Source organism: Nyctereutes procyonoides, unplaced genomic scaffold (genome assembly GCF_905146905.1).
Source record: "Nyctereutes procyonoides isolate TBG_1078 unplaced genomic scaffold, NYPRO_anot_genome, whole genome shotgun sequence".
Classification (NCBI taxonomy): Eukaryota; Metazoa; Chordata; class Mammalia; order Carnivora; family Canidae; genus Nyctereutes; species Nyctereutes procyonoides.
The window spans coordinates 72,292,985-72,315,165 of record NW_026575125.1 but is presented as its reverse complement, the minus strand read 5'-3'; the positions used below and the strand labels follow the sequence as shown (position 1 = coordinate 72,315,165).

General features: G+C 39.4%; 1 protein-coding gene across 2 annotated transcripts; it reads right to left on the bottom strand.

Annotated features, from left to right (window-relative positions):
- Nucleotides 1-1,274: 1,274 nt before the first annotated feature.
- TNMD (tenomodulin) lies at nucleotides 1,275-17,273 on the bottom strand. 2 transcript variants are annotated; one of them, XM_055338532.1, is made up of 7 exons: nucleotides 17,083-17,270; nucleotides 16,788-16,919; nucleotides 6,966-7,106; nucleotides 6,655-6,756; nucleotides 3,777-3,930; nucleotides 1,951-2,117; nucleotides 1,275-1,656 (listed from the first exon to the last, which is right to left on the bottom strand). In XM_055338532.1, the coding sequence occupies exons 1-7, from the start codon at nucleotides 17,128-17,130 to the stop codon at nucleotides 1,447-1,449; spliced, it is 954 nt and encodes a 317-aa protein (XP_055194507.1). In that variant the 5' UTR covers nucleotides 17,131-17,270; the 3' UTR covers nucleotides 1,275-1,446. The 2 variants fall into 2 exon arrangements, with proteins under 2 accessions (XP_055194507.1, XP_055194508.1); XM_055338533.1 differs by lacking the exon at nucleotides 6,655-6,756 and having other exon boundaries at nucleotides 17,083-17,273.
- Nucleotides 17,274-22,181: the final 4,908 nt, after the last annotated feature.

Sequence of the window (22,181 nt, the reverse complement as noted above, 5' to 3'; positions counted from 1 at the left end):
GCCAGGGTGGCTCAGGAGTTTAGCGCCGCCTTCAGCCCAGGGCATGATCCTGGAGACCCGGGATCGAGTCCCACATCAGGCTCCCTGCATGGAGCCTGCATCTCCCTCTGCCTCTGTCTCTGCCTCTCTCTCTCTCTCTGTGTGTGTGCCTTTCATGAATAAATAAATAAAATCTTAAAAAAAAGAAAATTGCTCATTCTGTGAAAATTGGTAATCCAAGTATGGCATGTATGCTAATTATCAATTAATGACTGGCTAATTTTAACTCAGCCTTGGGCAAATCTGTTTCTATTTGCTTCCTCAACTATTAAAAAGGGGGAAATGACTCCTGGCTCACAGGCATCTTGGTAAAGATTTTACTCTTTGAAAATGCTTTCTGATGGAAAGTACCAGACAGATATTCTCATGACACATTAACCTTGAAGTTGAGCAATGAAGGGGCTAGAGTCAAATGATCCTAGAAGGTGTGACAGATTGGCAGACAGGAATTTTGAAACTAGACCTGGCTGGGATGTCAAGGTTAACATTACCCTCTAATCACTGCTTTTTTTCTCTCCTTTACCCCTTTTTTCTTTCCCAGGCAAGGTATTGGAGGATCGGAAACTAGGCCTTACCCTTTCTTTAAGAAAGTGACATACTGCTAGTTCCTTTTGGTTTTGGAGGGGAAAAAAAAACCCATTTGATTCCTCAGCTTGGGGATTTCTTATGATGCCTGTTTTTGTGAATGATATTTATGGACCCCCCCTTTCCAGACCATTGCTTTGGAAAGTTATGTAACCAGACACTGATCTAAAGAGAAGCCAGACCTGAAGGTTATAAAGTGTTGAATTTGTCCAAAGTTGAGTTCGTGTTTACAGGAGGAGAGCCTGGGACCCTTTTTGCTAGGTTAGCTTTCTCCTTTGCTGAGTCTGAGCACTTGGAATATTTTAGTTCTGGCCTGCTGTGACTAACTGCCTGTCCAGCAGCTTAACAGATGCTTGAGCAAGACCACAATATGTCTCTCAGATAATTAAACTTCGGGGTTATGCACAAAAAGACAAATTTTTATGCATCATTTATGGGGGCATTTTATCATCAGGCCCTCATTTCCACTTTCTCAATACAGCATAGTAAACTATGGTATTTGAAAATCCTTATGCTTTGCCCTTTCTCACTCCCCAAACCTGATACAAGTTTCCATCATTGCTGTCCATGTTAGACAGATCTGTTCCATTTCAGTTGCAGGAAATATTCTTAGCAAACACTTACCCAGTGTGTTCAGCAGCAATCAGGCCTTTGATGATGATGTAGAAGTTTATTAGAACATGAAGAGAGGAATTACTTACAAGTAATTCTGGAGTACTGGCTACTAGGAACCAAATGCCTCATAGGCAGAAATTCATTGGATAGCATGCATTTATTATATGTTTGCTGCAGAAGTTTAAGCACTTGAGCTCAAACTTGCCATTAGACCCTCCCCAGCATGCGGGCTACCCACCAGTTGCAAGGCATGATGACACGACAGATAACCCGCCCTCCTTGATAGCAGTATGGATACGGATAGTAACCTAGTAAAGGTTCACAGACGCGGCGGCAGTAGCGGTTGCCTCGACGGCAGTAAATACAACAATAACCTCTCTCATCCAGCATGGGATCAAATTCTAGTCCATTTTCAGTCTGAAAGAAGAATAAACTGGGGTTGGAGGGGAAGGTTCACCAAGAAGAGGCCCACCAAGCAGGGAAGGACTATAAGACTACATGAGCTGGGGACTGGTGAGAAGTTAAATTCCTGTCTGATCAAGACTAATCAAAATTGATTACAAATGAGCCACCTAGGGATTCCAAGTTTCTTAAATATTTTTCGTTAAAACAACGACCCTTCTCCTTTTAATAACTTTGATCTAAGGGGTGGTGAGTTTTTTGAGGGCTCTTTGCTATCCCTCTAACAAGAGTAACATGAACGTAACTTACATAGTCATTTATTGGAAGTTCTTCCTCACTTGCTTGTCTGGTGTGGCGGGTCTTTTCCATCTTCACTTGGGGGACCACCCACTGCTCGTTTTGTTCAATACCTTTTTTTTCATTGGTAGGAAAGTGAAGATCTTCACCATCTTCCTCAAAGTCTTGTAACTCTGAAACTAAAGCAATAAACACAAAGTAGTGATTCACCCTGCTTTGCAAATGGTTTCTGAGAGAAGTGCTTGGAGTTATGGTGTTGGGAATAGAGATTTTCATTGTGTCTTCTCACTGCCATCATTTAGGCAAGCACGAACCACTTTTCCGAATTCCTTCAGCTATAATTTTGAAGAGATTTCCCAAAACAAATCTGACTATTCCCATGTACACAGACCTATTCCCTGCTCATTTGGCATCACTTACTGCTTTGCTTTACTAGCATCCTAATTTTAAAAATGAGGACAGCTAGGTGGGGGGGTAGGTGACTGGGTGGCTCAGTCAGTTGGGTGTTAGACTCTTAGTTCCCCCTGGGATTATGATCGCAGAATCTTGGGATCCAGCCCTGCTCCACACTGGGTGTGGAGTCTGCTTGGGATTCTCTCTCTTCTTTCTCTCTGCCCCTCCCTCAGCTCCTGCATGAGTACTCGCTGTCTCTCATAAATAAATAAATAAATAAATAAATAAATAAATAAATAAATAAATAAATTCTTTTTTAAAAAAAAATGAGGACAGTGGACTTAGGTATCTCTCCCAAAGATTTTACTTATGCTGGGGGCTCGGTAAATATTTTTTGGTTGCTGGATTTGATTTGGTGCCCTCTGTCTTCCTCCCTTTCTCCCCTCTCTTTCCTGTCTTAAATTCTTTTTAAAAAAACTTTCTATTTATAAATAATCTTACATTTACAGTAGAGTTGCAAAGATAGTACTGAGTTCCTATCTACCTTTAGGTAGTTTCCTCTAACAGTAGCAACTTACATAACCATGGTACAATTATGAAAAGTAAGAAATTGGTATCGATACAATACTATTAAGTAAACTACAGACTTCATCATTATTTCCACTAATGTCTTTTAGAAAAAGAATACTGAAGCAGAAGTTCTAGCATCCAATCCAGAATATCACATTGCATTTAGTTACTTTTTTTTAAGCTGCCAAAGAGTACCAGTAGATGCCTGCATTGGTTAGAGTGGCCTCTGTTGAGTAATACAGTAATCTATTCTGTCCAGAATAAAAGAGGCCAAAGTCTGTGTTAGCTGGGCAAAATAAGGCATCCAGAGGCCTTTGCCTCCTCTATGAACTGACTGGAAGCTTACAGGTGGACTCTTCAACTCTAGATCTTTAGTCTTCAATTACTTTCATAGTGATTCCTAAAACAGCCACAGAGAAATTTGTATTATAGTGACTGTTCTATCTTCCAGAGAGAATGCTGCCATTTGACACACAGAATCATTCTTGAGACAACAGAACATTATTTTGGCTCTTCTCTCTTCTGTTCTTGGGTTTGGGTACGCAGTGGTTTGAGCAAAACTTCGGTATCCTGACTGCAATAAATGTAGATGTGCAAAGAAAGATCAGTTTTTGCTATCACTAGTCACATTAGGGTGGCATTACCTTTGCTGGGATATTTAAAAGCTTGTCAGCATTAACTTATCTGATTTATAACTTGGCTGTGAAAAATTTCTTCTTCCCTTGGCAGTCAGCATATACAGTTTGATCTAAGAAGATATAAGCTGATCATTTGTTTTCCTAGAAATGTAGTCTCTAAATGATGGGAATATTAACCTGTTACTAAATTTAGAAAGAGTAGAAGAAAGAGGAGGTGAAGAAAGAAGGAGGCCATACCTGCTATTAGAGTGGGATTGATCCAATACATGGTCACATTATCACAAATTTCCAGAATTTTGGAATTTTTCAGAAAGTCTCGATTTTCAATAGGCTTTTCTGCTGGGACCCAAATCACAGACTGTTCAAAAAAAGTTGTGGTGATTTCTTCATTCTGAGAGAAGTAAGTTCAGTGTAGGGATAGGCAGAGAAATTAATAAGATGAGTGAGACATTATGGGATACTGGAATACACTCTTTTGAGTCTGAATAACAATTCCAATCCCAGGGCTGCCAGTGAACTAGCTCAGTATGTGCATAGAGTAGGTGCCCTTGGGAGAGTTAATAACTGATCTGTCTCTTGGGTCTAACAGTAAGGCTGCTCACCATAACAGTTTTTTCTGCTACCATTTCACTCACAGCTAGAAAGGCTATCCATCATTTTCTGGGCCTCCCACTGGGCCATGTATGTTTTAATTGAGCTTCTGGAACCGTGAGTGATTTACATTTGTTTTTGCTTTTTAAATGGATGTTGTGCCTGCCACGTTTACAGCTAAGATTACAAGTAGGATTTGATCTCAAGCTGGAAAAACTCTTACAATCCAAGCTGGTGAGATCAATTAAATAGCAACTGAACCTTATATTTGGGTTTTACAAGATTTACTTGTTAATGGTGGGTAGTTTTAGTAAAAGATGTCTTAAAGTCAAGTCTCCAGCTTGTGACTTCACTGGCCTTACCGCTATTTTACTCCTTTCATTCTAGATGCTTAGAGTTTATCTCGAAGGGTTTTTTCCTTTAGATAGTCTTTCTTGTAGTATCAAGAACGGCCTTCTCTTTAGTTTCTTGTACTATAAGTAGTTATCTTGTATACCTATTTCTTACTCACTTATCTTTTGGGCCTTGACATTTCCCCCTTCTCTTAATAAGGCTTTTACTTTTCTTTTTTGTTTCTTTCTAGCTTTATGGGTTCTGTGTTTTTATTTGTTCTTTGAAATATGGCTTTGTATAATTTTCCCCTAGTCATTTAAAACTCTCAAGTCTTAGCTTCCTTGCCCTTGAGTCTGTAAAGACCTTGGGATGCATTGGAAGGGACTGTAGAAAATGAGGTTGATATGCTGACTAGCTTTGTTAGCAAAATCAGGGCTATTTATATAACTGCTCTGCATGTTTAGCATGTGCAAACCATAGATACAGTGGTGAAAAGTACAGAATAAGAGGGGTTTTGTCATCCAGAACTGCAAACTTATTTCATAAAAAAATCTGTAGCCTGCATATATATATGTATATATACATATATGTATAAAAGGATTTTCTTGAAGATAAAGTAATCTCACTATCACAAGATAAATACTTATGTTTTTTAAAAGATATGGCAAAATTAATTGAAGAATAAATTAGGGTCAAAATGAGACCTCATGGGCCTTTGCCTGTATCTTTGTAAGAAAAATAAATCCTGTTGTTTTAGTTCAGAGTTTCATTGCTGGCCGGACCTATTCAAATGTTTACATTATTTTATGTAAAAAGCAGGATATAGTACCTTTTAATCCTATCGATTCTCCTTTCATCTTATCCTTGCCTCCTGCAGTAATTCCTAATACCCTAGAAGTTGTTCTGTTCCTCAGATGCATTGAATTTATGCTTATTTAAAAAAATTTCCAAAGTTTTTCATTACCAGAGGCCTTGAGAGCACAGCATCATCTTTGGGAAAGCTGCTTCTTTTTCTTGGAAATTCTAGTAACAAGGGTCTGTAATTGGCCATAAGGAGACCAGTGTCATGTTTGGGGGAGCCAATGATAGCTCTGAGACTTGGGTAAAGGCAAGGATAAAGTCCTTCCTATTTCACCTCAACCCCCCGCCCCCCAATAAGAAAAGCAAAAGCAAAAGATAAATGGGTAGGTGAGAATTAAAGTGGAAAGTACTATGTAGGAAAACAGTAAAAAGAATGGGAGAGACAGAAGAAAGAAGTCTTTACAGTATATAGAAAGGCCACTGTGCCATTGCCATAATTTCATTTTAGATTTGCCAGTTCAACACTAAAAACCAAACAAACCAAACAAATATTTGTTTCTTCCTGACTACAGTGGGAATATGCTGTCACAATCTAGCCTTAGCTAAGGTTCCCCTTATTGCTTCACTGATAGCAACATACTATAGTTACAGACAGAAGATCAGGGAAACATTAAGAGCCTCAAGGGCTTTGGTGATGGCTCTGTTTTAGGCCATAATCCTTCATCTCCCACTAGGCTTTTGGGGACCATTTAGTAATTGCACCAGCAATTACTAAATAAGATAACTTAGGTTATCTTATCCTGGCCTGGCAGTTTGTTTTCAGAGAATTTGTATTACACTGTAATTCTCACTTCTCTGCTTTTGCCTTTCCAAGTGAGGCTAAATGCAGATTATTCCGTTAGAGCCCAGCATACAATGGTCAGGTGAATGAACTGGAATCTTTAAAATAGGTGAATGCACAGTGTGATAAAAGTGGCAAGGATTTCGGGTGGCCTTGGGACTTTTGTTTTTAAGACTTTATCTTTAAGCAGGATTGTTTATGTTCCTCTGGCTTACCTCTCTTATTAGAAATCTTTGGTTTGAAAGCAAAGGTATGTAATGTTAATAGATACCCAGGTATAAAAGTATAGTGTTACATCTAACAGCATGAAATTTAGTTTTTTGAAAGTCCTGAGTGCAAGATCCCACTCTGCTCCTCACTTTGTGAAATTGGGCACATCACTTGGTTTTGAAGCTAGTTTCCTCATGGGAAAATGAGGATAATGATAGTGCCTACCTATAGTGTCCTTGTGAGACTCAAATAGAGTAAAGCATTTAGTACAGTATCTGGCACATAATTAACACCCAATAAATTAAGAGTTTTCCTACCACTACTAATATTCTTACATACCTCATCTATTTCCTCCTCTGGTTCAGAAAATTCAGGAATCACTTTAATCTGAGTTTTGATGAAGCATTTTTGAAGACCTACAAAGTAGATGCCAGTGTAACCCTATAAACAGACAAAAAAAAAAAAAACCTTCCTGAAATAGCCAAAGTTAGAGTTCCATGATCTGTTAAGGCCTCAGGATGGCAAAAATTTGAATTCAAAGGAAAGCTTTGTTTTATAAATTAAGTGGAGGCTAAAGACTATTTATAACTTGACTCAATTTTTCTAATATTTTAAGTGGGAATCCTTGCAGAGTGGAATATCCAACTTACATTTTTAAAGTCATGTACTTCCAATGTTTCATCAGTGCCATTTCCACTTCTGAATATTTCAGTTCTGGTCACAGGATCAATTTCCATGTAAATCTTCTTCTTCTCTCCATTGCTGTAGAAAGTGTGCTCCATGTCATATGTCTGGAAGAACAGAGGAAACCAAGCTAAGATACTCGGTATGTCCCTTCATAAGACACTTTAATTGAATAATATCTGGGGCACCTTCTTTTTCTGGAGCTTTTGTGGTGAGGTGCCATTTCAGCAGTTTACCATTGGGATTCCTCTGAGACTCAAGATTAAAGTGAGGTGCATTTTGGCACTGGAGCTGATATGGGGAATCCCTTCAGAGCCAGTGTTTTGTATTCAGCCTAAGTTGCTGAACTAATCACTAAAATTCCAACAGTTTTCTTGGCAGCCTTGACAAAATAGCGAATGATATTTTTCAAACCAGCCTCTAAATTATTTTCCCCTTAGGTTAAACAGAGGGATCACATAAAACTGATGCGGCTGCCTTAAGCTACCACTTCCCTTTCAAGTGCTCTGTGTTCACCTCTCTCTCCTCTTGAAATTCACTGGGGCTAAGAAAGAGATTTTAACACACTTAAAATGCTTAGGTATTGCTCTTTATATCCTTAGATAAGGAGGGCTTTAATATTACCTCAATAATTTTGAGTCTGTCTTTTTTAGAATCTAAAGCCCATTCTCCTTGGCCAATATTAGGTAACAGTCTTACCCTGACCTCAATTGCTTCCTCTCTCCCCTTTCAACTCCAGGAATCATTTATTGCCTTCCCTGACCTTCTCTTTTATGGGCTAATCAAACCCACTCAGTTTATTCCTGAGTTCTATTTTCCAAATCTAATTCAGTTGGCTTCAAGTTCTCCTGTGTATAGAATTCAACAACTGTGTCAAGTGCCCTGCACTAAGTTATATGGTATCTTCCAAGAATAGTGCCTAGGCAGGGCTTCTTATCAGGTCATTCTTGAGTGGTTGCTGCAAAATTCTAGACTCTCTCTAGCCCTCTAAAAGTGACATTTTTTTTTGGGACCAAGAGGACCAGTCTCATCAAGTGTCCCAGTTTAGGAGTAAGCCCATTACTATAACTGATGACACATTTGTAGCTAGAGGCAAATAACAAATCTAAAGTAGCTCACTATCTGTCACAAACCAAGCCCGACCTGATGGTGCCATGTGGAAATCTGTCTTATCCCTGTTGTTAGGATGCCTTCTGCTATCAAGTTTTTTTTATTTTTTTCTTTCTTTTTTATAACATGGTCAGAGTGGACAACCCTGTCTTATTCCTTTTTTAAAAAAGATTTTATTTATTTATTCATGAGAGAGAGAGAGAGAGAGAGAGAGAGAGAGGCAGAGACACAGTTAGAGGGAGAAACAGGCTCCATGCAGGGAACCCGACATGGGACCTGATCCCGGGACTCTAGGATCATGCTCTGCGCCAAAGGCAGGGTCTAAACCGCTGAGCCACCCAGAGATCCCCCTATCAAGTTTTTTCATATTCATTTTTCCTTAGGAAAAAAATTTGGTAAACTGAAATCCCCCTAAAACAAGTAATATAGAGAGCCAAGGTTGATTTCTAATCATATGGTTCCTGATGAAAGCTTTTAGAGCCGGTACTGGGCAGGATTGTTTTTAATATCTGCTAATGTCTGCGACTGAATGTTAGTTTAACCTGGTCAAATTTTCCCCAGCTCAAGTAGAAAGTTGAAAGTTGGAAGGGTTTGTAGAAACAATGTTACTTCAAATGTGGAAAGTCAATGTAGCTGCTGAATAGGAAGAGACAATGTCATTTACCTCTTTGTAGACACCTGCAGTGTCTTAGACAGGGTCAGTGCTTAAGTCAATTTGATTGTACTCAATTATTAAGTATGTAACATAAGTTTTTCCCACCAATGACAAAACCTTATCTTCATAAAGAGACATTTTGAACATTGACAAGGTCTTTTTTTTATAGTCACACACACACACACACACACACAGAGAGAGAGAGAGAGAGAGAGAGAGAGGCAGAGGGAGAAGCAGGCTCCATGCACCGGGAGCCCGACGCAGGATTCGATTCCGGGTCTCCAGGATCGCGCCCTGGGCCAAAGACAGGTGCCAAACCGCTGCACCACCCAGGGATCCCCATTGACAAGGTCTTTTAAGAGACCATACTTTAAAAGGGGAGGGAAAATGCTATTTACAACCTTCCAGCAACTACAGAGTTAAGTCAGGAAGTCTCGCTTGCTTTGTGACAGCAAACAAATTCCTTTAAGCTTGTTATTTGCTTCTAGTTATAAATATGTCCTCAATTCCAGCTCTGCAGCCAGTTTGAGAAACTTCTACCTGTGGCAACAAATTGAACTCTCAGTTGGCCTGACCTAAGTAGAGGACAGAGGCATTTACTTCAAATCCGGTCTTGTCAGATCTAACAGGAAGGAATTTCTTTAGAAATACTATCCATAAAAAAAAAAAAGAAATACTATCCATTGTTGAGACAAATGTCAGCACTACTAGTCATTGGGGGTGGGGTGGGGTGTTTGTTTCACCAGTAGCACCACTGATGGATTATGGCATGGAAAAATAAGGTTAGAGACTAGGGGATGTTGGAATGCTGCCTACCTGTGCAAAAGAAAAAGTACAGGCTGTATTTTCAATCATTGGTAGAAGACTATGGAACCATACCGATGACATTTAGAATTTCAGTGTACTTCTGTGGAATGAGTTTTCCTGCACTGTTGGCAATGCACTTCACTTGGACACCTTGCTAGATGAAAACTATTGGAAACTGCCAATCTCAGCAGATCTTCAAACATTCCTTCAAAGAGGTTTTCTGTTTTGTTTTGTTTGGGTTTTTTGTTTTGTTAGGGGAACAGGGGTCCATTCTGATTGTATTCACTAACCCAGGTTATTGGCTTATTTTCAGCAGTGATAGGCTACTCAATGGGGTGAGATCAGAATGACTTCACATATGTGTGAATTCTGGATGGGCGGTGGGGGTGGAAAGCTATATATTCACCCAGATGGAATTCTACTATCAAAGGTGTCCTTTAGGAACAGACTGTCCTTGTCTAGGAAGATGATGCCGGTGGCCCACTTTGGATTGTTTGGGGATGGGTTTGAGCAAATCCAGACATACTGTCTCGCCCAGGTCCCTGTGGAGTATATTGCCTGGATAATTGCTATGCAAGCTCCACTGGCCCATATGAAGACTGAGCTCATGCCTTTGGCCCCAGAAATACTTTTCTGTCTATTAAGCTCATTGGCTCAGGGGCTGAGGGTCTTTCTGGTGATGAAGGAATAAAAGGTTTAAACTGTCCTTTCCAGGAACAAACTAAAGAAGAGATAGCATAACTGGCCTGAGAGAGGTATGAATGGACTCTCAGTAGCTTATCTCACACTGTTCCCTAACTCAGCTTTACTTCAAGAAGGACAGAGCAAGGACAGGGTGTGAGAAGGAGTACACTTCTGTCAAATTGGCAAATAGGGAAAGTTAATCATTGGTGTTTCTAGGGAACCTTGTTCTTTTCATATTCTATTCATTTTGTATCCTCCTAGTCTTTCCCCTTCTTTTCACCTCTCTCTATCCCTCTGTCTACTGTCTAGACATGTAGGAATCTCATGGTGCTCCTTTATGTCCAAGAAGAAATCAATTTGACAAATGATTTCATACTAAGATGATAGTGATGGGTATTGGTCGCTTAAAAAAATGAGTGCAATAATTAACTAAAAGAATGAATTACTAATGATGGGTTTTAAGCACAATGACATCAGGAATAAGAGATATTTTGGAGGCAAGGGCATTCTTCCTGCATCACTCAAATAGGTTTCTATTTAACCCACACATAGGGCTTGTCTTAACTAGGGACCAGAACATTGGAATGAGATAGGGAAACCTATGGAGTGGAATATGACTCAGAAGTGAATATATGGTTAAGTTGAGGCAGTGAGAGATGTAAGAAGACCACACTGAGAAAACATGGAATAAAACCAAAATCATTTCTCTTCCCTGCCCAGAAATTCTTTCCTTAATCCAGTTGAATCCTCCATTCAGGTAGCAAATGAGCCTTAACATCCCGCTTTCACAATTTTCCGTTTTTTTTTTTTTTTTGCCTCAATTTGTGGCAATCTCTGAGATTAAAAAAGAAAGCTTTTTAAAGAAAGTAATGTTGCCTCAGACCTCAGTGTGATGGATCTGTTTTGGGGGCAAATACCTTTTAGCCTTTCCTAAAAGGAGTTTGAGGACATTTAGCTTAGGTTTGCTTCCTGAAGCCTGTGATTAACCTAGCTGCTCTTCTTTCCATCTTCATCCTTTACTGTTTATGAGGTACACTCTCCAAAGGTAAATACATGCTCAGAATAGCTGGCTGGCAGGTGTTAGGCTGGAAGGAAGGGAAGAGAATGCATTGTACCATTTTATTATCAACCTAGCCTGTGGGAATTAAAGGGCCTCTGGGTATTTCTTTACCAACATAGAGCAGACAGATTGTTTCTTATGCAAAGTTGGACTTCTGCATCTTCAATCACCAGTTCTCAGCCCTGAAAAAAATTGGCATAAGCAGCACAGACATTCTTTTTCAACAAGAAAAAAACATTTCTTTCATCAACAGACTCAAGCTGGCTGGGAAGTTTTCCCATACCCACTATCCCTGCCACCCCGTGTTCTTAAATGCAACGTTAAGAATAATAGAAAGAATCCTTAGACCAGGTTCTAGTCCTAACCTCAACTCTGCCACATAAAAGCTGTTTGACCTTGGGCAAGTCATCAAATTTCTCTGGAAGTTCAGTTCCCATATTTAACTCCCACTTCTTGCCAGGTCCAATATTGAATAGTTAACAAAATTAGCTCTGCTTCGATTTGGGCTGACACCTCTTAGGTTGATGATCAGACTGCTAGTACCTGTTGATCACCTGGGCTGCTTTCCCTACAGAGCCCCAATCCCACTCTCAGCCTCTAAAAGAGAGCTTTATTTTCCTTGCTGGTGACATGTAAGTTGCTCAGCAAATGCTGCCTTAGGAGAATGAAGGGACTGAATAAGAATGTGCCCACAGTAGCCAGAGTCCTGGTATACATAATTGGTGCTGCCTCTTGATAGGCCAGAGCAAGAGCTGGTCCAGTGAGAGTTGCTGTCTGTATAAGTGTGGACTTTGCTCCTGCAATGGTTTGGGAGGAAAATAAAATGAAGATAAATCTTCTTTATTAAAATGCTGATGTGGCAACATCTGGTGAAGCTCAGTCCCTCTGCTAAAGAGATTTCAGCTACAACTCTTTTTCCTTGAGGGTATAAATATTTCTCCAGATCCACATTTTACCCACCAAACTGTTGTGTAGGAAAGCCCAGGGAACTCAGGAAGGAGAGTTGTATCAATTATGTGCCTAGGGCAGCCCGGGTGGCTCAGCGATTTAGCGCCTCCTTCAATCCAGGGCCTGATCCTCGAGGCCTGGGATCAAGTCCCACGTCAGGGTCTCTGCGTGGAGCCTGCTTCTCCCTCTGCCTGTGTCTTTGCCTCTCTCTTTCTGTGTCTCTCATGAATAAATAAAGTCTTTTAAAAAATTTCTTTAATAGTTGATTTGTTCCAATCAGGATTCAAATAAAGTTCACACATTTCATTTAAAAAAATTATGGGCCTAGAAGAGGAATAGAAGAAGAAAGTGGGTCTCTGACCAATGTTAGCATTAGAGAAATAGACACAAGAAAGCTATATCGAGATTTAGCAAGAAAGTATTTTTTCCAAGCAAAGGATTTTCAGTCCATAATGATTTGGGGCTTGCAATCCTGGGTGAGGCTATTTTAATGATTATTGAGTTGAATTGGTGGGAAGGGTAGAAGAATGCCCACCTATCCCTACCACTTCTCATCCTGGTAGTATATAGGAGCTATGAGGATGCCCCAGTAATTTGTTGATTGTTGTGTGGGCCCTAGGAATTATGGTTTCTAAAGAGCACTAAGGTCACCAGGCAGTTCCTGGATATGGCAGGAAGGACAGAATTTCATTTATTTAATTTATCATCCTTCTGCCTCATTCTTCAAAGGATTGGAGGGGATAGGTTACAAGGTCTGTGCTGCATCTATAAATTGTTGTTTTAATGGCCGGTATTTTTATGACTTATTTTCTCCATGTTGGATTAATTAGCTGGAGAGTCGGCTTTTAATTGTTTCAAGTTAAATGTGTAATGAAGGGAGGTTTGAGGAAGAATGTTTTTCTAGGGAATAGGCTTCAAAAATCCCTGAGCAGGGCAGCCCCGGGTGGCTCAGTGGTTTAGCGCCGCCTTCAGCTCAGGGCGTGATCCTGGAGTCCCCGAATCCAGTCCTGTGTCCAGCTCCCTGCATGGAGCCTGCTTCTCCCTCGGCCTCTGTCTCTGCCTCTCTCTCCCTCTGTGTCTCTCATGAATAAATAAATAAAATCTTTTTTTAAAAAAAATCCCTGAGCAGTCATTGCCTGGAGGTGGAGCCTCATTGTGATGCACTCTCAAAATCTCTGGGACCAAATAGGTCCCTTCTGCTGGATTGAGAAAACCGAATACAGAGTTTGATGGTCTGGCTTTCATTCAACTCAAGTGGTTCCTATATGTGGTTGTGGGTTAGGGGGTCTGTAGCCTTTAAGGGATGGCAGCAGCTCCCTCAGAGATAATTCCTCGTGTTTCTCTTCATTTTGATGGATTTCTCTTTTTGAATGTGTGTATGAGTGTGTATGCATGTGCATATGCATACATGCATGTGTCCTCATACCTGAGGTGAGGAGAGGGAATCTATCATGGCTTATTCCCACTTTGGGCTCAAGAATCTCCATCTTTTGTACAAACCAAGGTGGGAGGTAATGGAAGGAGAGGAACGACTTACTGGCATGGAAATGTCAACACCAGATGCGAGATGTTAAGTAAATACTGTTCACTATAAACTAATGTCCAACGAAAAACCAGAATGAAAAGGAGATATGATGAAGGCTAGAGGAACAAACACTAAAAGCTTGAAGGAAGCCCCAAGAGAGCAGACAAATCACTCCATCCATAAGCACAACCACATCAACAATTCTGTCCACCAAGGGCCCAATGGTCCCCACAGATCCCATAGGCTAATAAAGGAAAGTCCAAAAGAGCCTGGATTTTAATCTGCTGTTATTTGTTGCTAGGCCATACTCTTAAGGGAAGTCTTTAATTTGTGCAAGATGCCTGGATTCTTTTCCTTTGCAAATTTTCTTCCAAGACTAATCCGACTACTTTTCTCTTCCTAGGATTCATAAGTCAGCTCTGAGACAGGCTTATTGGCAGTCTTAGTCATTGGAAAAATAGATGGTCTCTTGGGATCTGTATGGAAATTGAAGGTAGTGGTAGACTGAGTGAAGCATTCACATCTCCACCTTGTTCCTTAGTTTGCAATGGACCCAGCCTGGTCTTGTGGTGAAGGCCAGGACTTAAATATCAAAGACAATAAATTACCACTCCCCATTGGAATGGAGAATAAATAACCTTTGTTCACGGTGGGAAAAGTTGACCTAGGAGACAGCTATTGTCTTTTACCAGTTTGCTTCACGATAATTTTGTTCATTTCTCAGAATCCTTTCCTGAAAAGCACATCCCATGATGAATTACTTCATGGCAGACTTGATTCTTGGTCAACTTTATTTGGTAGCATACCCCACCTCTTCTACGCTGACAAGGTTTTACTTTTTGTTTGAGGAATCACAGGATTTTTCCTTCTAATGCATTAAAAAGAGAACTGAAGTGAGATGTAAAGATGATATAATATGGAAGCAGAGGGAATCATGGGCCCTGTTAAAGAGTTTGGCACCTTACAAGATAAAAGCAAGGTCTTACTTAGTCATTTATAGTTATACCAAGGCAAATAACATAGGAAGTTTAGAAAAACACATAAACTCTTTCAAAATAGCATTTGCAGTACCAACAGCTACAATAAAACAAGAAAGGCCATCTGGCCCCATGTTTAGTTAGGCTTGTACAGGTGGTCAAAGGGCTAGCTATTTACCACACTCAGTTAAGTACATTATGGCCATGGAGAACAAAAGGGTTTATTGTCCTTTAACTCACCTATAATTGTCAAAAGGATCTAATATTCAATTTGTGGGACAAAACATCACCTAGGCAATTAGCTAAGTGGTAACAGAATTGGATTGGAATGCATTTTGGCACTTTTATTCATTTGCTGTTTCCTTCCTGATCTCTATTTCTTTGCCCACTGTGATAGCTTGACTATAGGTGGCTTCTCTAGAAAGATATGTGAAAAGAAAGTAGTTAAGAAACAGGGCACAATGCAAGAGATAAGGAGAGAGAGAGAGAGAGAGAGAGAGAGAGAGAGAGAGAGAGAGAGAGAAACGGCTATAGGCATTAGTTGATGCTTGAAATCCTTTCTGGAACAAGGTGTAAATAAATAGGAAAATAATCAAGATGGGTTGCTCTGCTTTTTCATTTTCCTTCCTATTTATTTTTCTAAAAGATTTTTATTTATTTGTTCATGAGAGACACAGAGAGAGGCAGAGACATAGGCAGAGAGAGAAGCAGGCTCCCTGCAGGGAGCCTGACACAGCACTCAATCCCAGGACCCCGGGATCACGCTCTGGGCCAAAGGCAGGCGCTGAACCCGCTAAGCCACCCCTCAGGAATCCCTCTCCTTCCTATTTAAACTTGCTAAGATAGCCTCTGGGACTAAATGAAAGTGGATATAGCAATAGAGGTGAAGAATCCAAGGGTAACTATGTCTTATTTCTGTTTTCTTCTGGACACTTGTCCAGTTAATTTTCTATTTTCTCTCCCCTGCCTCTCCTTTTTCATCAATCCATATTCTTTCCTCTCTGCTCCTGTCACTCCTTTGGCTCCCAGTAGTCCATGCCAACCCATTTTCTTCTTGTCTCTCATTCTCCCTCCTGTATATATGCCTTTCTCTTCCTACATCTGTTATCAAATAGAAATGAGCATCTCATGGTAACCAATTAATAGCAAAAGTAACAACAACCTACACGCAGAGAAAAAAAATGTGGCAAAGACAGAAAACCATCTGCACACCTTGTAGCTTGCATATTTATTAATTCTCTGAAATAGAAATTGTGAGCATGAAGGAACTACGATTTTCTTTGGGTCACATCTAAACTTGCCCGTTGTGTGTGAGTCTGGGAGTAATAATAACATTAAGGTACACTAATAACTACAGTGGCCAGCCAGGTATACCAAATGATCCTAATATTAGAAGCTTTCTGAGATACCTGTGATTAATGACCCGTGATTAATCAACCTTGTGGTATTATAATCTCAGTGGTTCAGTGACGATTGTGGCTGGTGAGGAGCTGAAAAGCTCTAGTGTTTTTAAGTCATAAAAACATGTGAAGTCAGATATAAGAATTGCTTCTTCTGAAAAGAAGTTTGCTGCCTGACCTCAGAGCAGATGCATTAAGTCAGAAACATAATCTCTAAAAATCCTTTGCTACCATTTCTGGTGATTTCTTCTTATGTGGTGGTATAATTATTTTTCCATCAGTTTCTGCCCAAATAATTGAAAGAAAGATGAAAAGTATTTTTTCTTACAGTAAAAATTTTGCTTCTAGGAGGAGTCTTAACTTCTTAAAGCCAATCATTATAAAAGAGTGGGTAATTCGACTCCTATCATTACTAACTAAAATACAGAAAATATATTTTTCCCTTACCAAAGTAATTAGGCAAATAAAAGAAAGCAAAATATTGATTCAGATTTTCATACTACCAGAAAATATATGCAAAAGGGACTTAATGATTTTCATTTTCAGAGTAATATACATGTAAAGCACTAAATTCAATCAAACTGAAAACAGAAGCATTAGATAATAACGTGCATTTACTTACTTTTTTGGGTGTCTCCGGCCGGAAGTGCTTGCCCCCCAAAAACAGGACAATTAGAGTTAGAGCCAGGATACCAAACACCAATCCACAAATCTTAAGTGATTTACATATCTTTTTGGATTTAAAAGCTTCTGCCTAAGCAAAGAACAGAGAGAATAAACAATACACAATAGCTCTTAAAATAGCAAGCCATAATTCAAAATCACCTTTGATTTCACTTTCTAATGTTCACATTGCAATACAATAAATCCATGAAACCATGCTTATGCTCAAAAGGGAAAAATATGAATCAACTTACATTTAGAATGTGACAGTCCTCACAGTTCTCTGGAGGATTCTTTGCCATGCTCTCTCAGCACACAGTACTCTTTTCCTACTTTGAGAGGACTGAGAGACCACTGCTGAGGTGGAGTTGCAAGTGAGTCAGCTAACAGATGCCAGAGGAGAAGCTTAATTTATATGGCTCAAATATGTCATTCCAGAGCCCGAGGGAGCCCAGGGGGCTCCTGTGCTGCGATTTGTTACATAGATATACCCATATATGTATATAACTTCTGTACAAAGAATTCCATCCAGAATGGCAAAGACAGAAGGTTATAATGAAAACTATTGTCCTGGGGGTTGGTTTGGAAGGGGACCAAGCCTAGGACACATTGAAATGATTTTTCACCATGAACTTAAAATATCAGTGGCAACACATGCTGCACACTCCAGAAATAAGCAAACAAAACAAAAAAGGAATGAAGTCCTGATTTCAATCCCATTTATTTTAACAAATATTTTTTGCAGGAATATTAAATGTCAGGCACTGTACTTGGTGTCAGAGATTCAGAAATGAGTAAGGTACTGTCTCCTCTATTATGGTAAAGCCCTTTGAGGACCGAGATCAATATGTACTCAACTAATTATAATTAAAAATAGGATCAAAAGGGCAGCCCAGGTGGCTCAGCGGTTTAGTGCCGCCTTCAGCCCAGGGCGTGATCCTGGAGTCCCGGGATCGAGTCCCCCGTCAGCTCCCTGCATGGAGCCTGCTTCTCCCTCTGCCTGTGTCTCTGCCTCTCTCTCTCTCTCTCTCTCTCTCTGTTTGTGTGTCTTTCATGAATAAATAAATAAAATCTTTAAAAAAATAGGATTAAAAGATTAATGATAAGTTTTCTCTCTCTCTTCATCCTATCTCTCTGATTATTTTCCTTTTTAAATTCTCTTCCTCAGCCTGTTTCTTAATGCTGATATTCCTTATGGTTCCATCCTTGATGATCTTCTAACTCTATATACTCTTCTTAGATGATCTCACCCACTCCTATAAAGTGTCAGCTGCATATCAATGATTTTTAAATCTGTATCTGTAGCTGATTTCTTTCTATCTCCTGAATTTCAAAGCCATTTGAATACCTCTACCAAGATATGCCTCAGAAACCTCAAACTTGGACGCCTGAGTGGCTCAGCCAGTTGAGTATCTGCCTTCACCTCAGGCCATGACTCCAGGTCCTGGGATCAAACCCCTCATTGGGCCCCTTGCCCAGCAGGGTCTGCTTCTCCCTCTCCCCTGCTTGTGCTCACTCTTTATCTCTATAAATAAATAAAATCTTAAAAAAAAGAAACCTGAAACCCAACATGTCCCACATAAAACTTTTCTTTTGAAACTCCCTTTTCCCAACCTACTCTTTCCCCATATTTTTAATCTTGGTTGGTGGTTATATTAGTTTTCTAGAGCTGACATAACAAAGTACCACAGACTGGGTGGCATAAAGAACAGAAATTTATATTCTCACAGCTCTAGAGGCTGGAAGTCCAAGATCAAGGTGTTAGCACCTTGCTGAGACCTCTCTCCTTGCTTTTTAGATGGCCTTCTTCAAGCTCACAGGGCATTCTCTCTCTATGCAGGTCTTCATGTCTTCTTTAAAAAAGATTATTTATTTATTTATTTATTTATTCATTTATTTATTTGACAGAGAGAGAGCACAAGCAGGGGGAGCAGCAGGCAGAAGGAGAGGAAGAAGCAGGCTCCCCACTGAGCAGGGAGCCTGATGGATGGCTCCATCCTAGGACCCTGGGATCATGAGCTGAGCCACAGGCAGCTAGCTGCTTAACTGACTGAGCCACCCAGATGCCTCTCTCTATGCATGTCTATTTCCTAATTTCTTCTTATTAGGACAAGAGTGTTATTGGACTAGGGCTCATTCATATGACCTTATTTTTCCTTAATCACCTCCTTAAAAGCCTTATCTTCAAATATAGTTACATTAAAAGATAACAAGTATTAGTGCTTTAACATCTGAGTTTGGTAAGGTGGAGGGCACAATTCAGCCCATAATAGTGGAACCCACTGAAGCTCCAAAACCAGGAAACTGAGGTCTGAGACTCCCTTCCCTTTTTCACATTCCCTTGATCTAATCAGTTACGAAATCTTATGTATTCTAAATTCTTACATCCTTCAAAGCCATTCTTTCCTCTCTATGTTGACCATTAAAACTTAGTTTTTATCTTTGAGGGGTCTCAAATCCATTATCTCTAATCCAGGCTATTCTCTTAGGTCTCTAGACCCATGTGTCTATCTACCCTAATCTCTTCATTGGATATTTCATAGGCCTCTCTAATAGCACATGTCTCAAATTGAATTAATTATCTCCCCTTCCAAACATACTTTTCTTTCTGTATTATCTCCATCATTAAATGACACAATGATTAGTCTTTAGAATAGAAATCTCCAGAAGATCCCTAGTTTTTTTTGTTCTTATTCACCCCCATGCCTAATTAATTATTAAATCCCATCAGTTTTGTCTCTGAATTATCTCTCTAATTCTATTCTCTCCATCCTCAATTGCCTCTGCTTTAGTTGAGGTTTTAACAATTACTTTTACTGTTGCATTAGAATTCTTACTGGTTTTTTTTTTTTTTTGCCTCCAATCCATTGCCTCAAGGTGATCTTTCTAAAATGCAAATCTGAGGATAATCTTTTCCCTGTTTAAAATCCTTTCATGTCTATTCATTGCCTATAAAATCAAAGCTACTTATAGTAACATCACAGGCATTTCATGGTCTGGAGTCTGCTTACCTCTCCAGGCTTGATTTTGAACAATTTCTTTCATAAAGATGGAGCCAACTGGGAGTCAGATAGACAGGGGGATGAAGCATGTACATGTGACTTCATCCACATCCTAATGTCTCAAAGAAAAATAATTTTCAGACTGTTGCAGGCATAGTTATGCATGAAATTGATTATGTAATTTATGAAGTATAGGTCAGGTTCTATTTGTTTTACAATTATTTAATCAAGCTTAGAAAAAAAAAGAAAATCATGAGAGTAGTCTCATTGAGAAACTGTTTACTGTGTCCCACTCCACAATGTTACACTATGCCCCCAATGCCTTCCTTGTACTTTACCTTTATTGATACTGAGCATTCCCCATTTTTTCACACTATGGCGCATTTACACGTATTAGACTCTTTGCTTGGATTTCCCTTCCTTGTTCTTTTTTTTTGTCTTACTCATACTTTAAATCTTGCATTTCTTATACTGCATTATAGTTCATTTGTACTTGCTTTTCTCCTGAACAGGCTTTGAGATCTGTAAAAACCATGCCTTATTTGTTAAAAGTATTTAATTAAAATAGAGGTCAAAGCAATATACCACACATGGAAGGATGAGAGGCAGTTAATTAATGAGAGCAGGGAAAATGGCACAAAGCATATGGAATTTCAGTAAATTGTTCATTTATTAACATTGTTTATTCAGTGTCCTATATGTGCTAGGCACTGTTATAGGGGCTGGACATATATTTAGACAAGACAAACACAGTCCCCGACATTACAGAACTCAAAGTGTAGCTGGAGAGACAGAAGTTAAACTAAAAGGAAAAAATCCTATAAATAAAAAAAATATAAGTTATGAACTTGCTAAGAAAGAAAAGTTCAGGATGCTATGGAATCATCTAATTTGAATTGGGGGTGTCAGGGAAGTCCAAACTGAGATGTCTCTGAAGCTCAGACCTGAATAATGAGTAGAAGTTAGCTGATGAAGAGTGAGGAAAAGATTATTCCAGGCAGAGGGAACAGCACATGCAAATACCCTGAAGCAGAAGAGATCCTGTATTTGAAGAGTAAAAAGAAAGTCAGTGTGGCTATAAAACAGCGAATGAGGAGGAAAGTTATTTGAGATAAGGATGAAGAGATAGACAAGGACAATACCATACAAGATTGTGTCTATTAGGACTGTTTTTGGCTGCACATAAAAGAAATCAAGATATGGTGGCTTAACAAAATAAGAGATTTATTTTTCTGATATAACAGCCTCAGTGTCAACAGTCCAGGGCTTGTGCAAGTTCTAGGACCCAAGCTTCCATATCTTTGTTTTGTGATCCTTTGAGCATGGCTTCCATCTTCTTGCTTCAAAGATGATTGTTTCACTCCCAGTCAGGACAAAGGAGAGAATGCAAAAAACAAAGGACATGTGACAACTGAATCTGTCTCTTTCCATCATGAAAATAGTTTTTCTAGAAGCCCTATCTTGTAGATGTCTGCTTAGCTTATTGGCTAGAATTGGGTTGGATGGCCAACTCTAGCTATAATGGAGTCTGGGGAGGTTTCGTTTTTAATTCAGCCGATTACTACCCATAACAAAATGCTGGTTTTCTTATAGAATGAGGAAACATACTGTGTAAAAACTCAGTTTCTGCCACAAGGACTATAGTAAGAGTGAAATTTATTCAAAGAGCAATGGGAATTCTTTGAAGGATTTAAGCAAGGGAGATATACAATTCCTTTTTCATTTATTAGCATCTCTCTGACTGCTATGAGTAGAACGAATTGTAAGGAAGCAAGAATTTTAAAATGTTTATCAGTTAGGAGGCAATTGCAAGAGATGATGTTGGCCTAGACTAAAGAAGTGGTAATAGAGATGGTAGACAGATTTGGGATATATTTTATACATGGTGATATATTGGACATACAGGGTGAGAAAAAAGGAAGAATAAAAATGATTCATGTATTTTTGATTTGTGCATTTGGGTGGAGTGTGGTGTCATTCACTGGGGTCAGGAAACATTGGAGGACCATTTGGGGATAGTGAATGTGGTTTTGGACATGTTGAATTTGAGGTGTGTATGAAGCATACAAAAGATGTCGAGTTGGCAGTTGGGCATATGTGTTTGGAGCTCAGAAGACAGTCTCTGGAATGGAAATATATAGGCATACTTCATTTTATTGTGCTTTGCTTTACTGAGCTTCACAGGTACTGCATGTTTACAAATTGAAGTTTTGTGGCAACCCTGCATTGACCAAGTCTGTTGGTGCCATTTTTTTCCAATAGCATTTGCTTACTTTGTATCTCTGTGCCACAGTTTGGTAATTCTCATAATACTTCAAACTTTTCTTTTCTTTTTTAAAAAAGGTTTTATT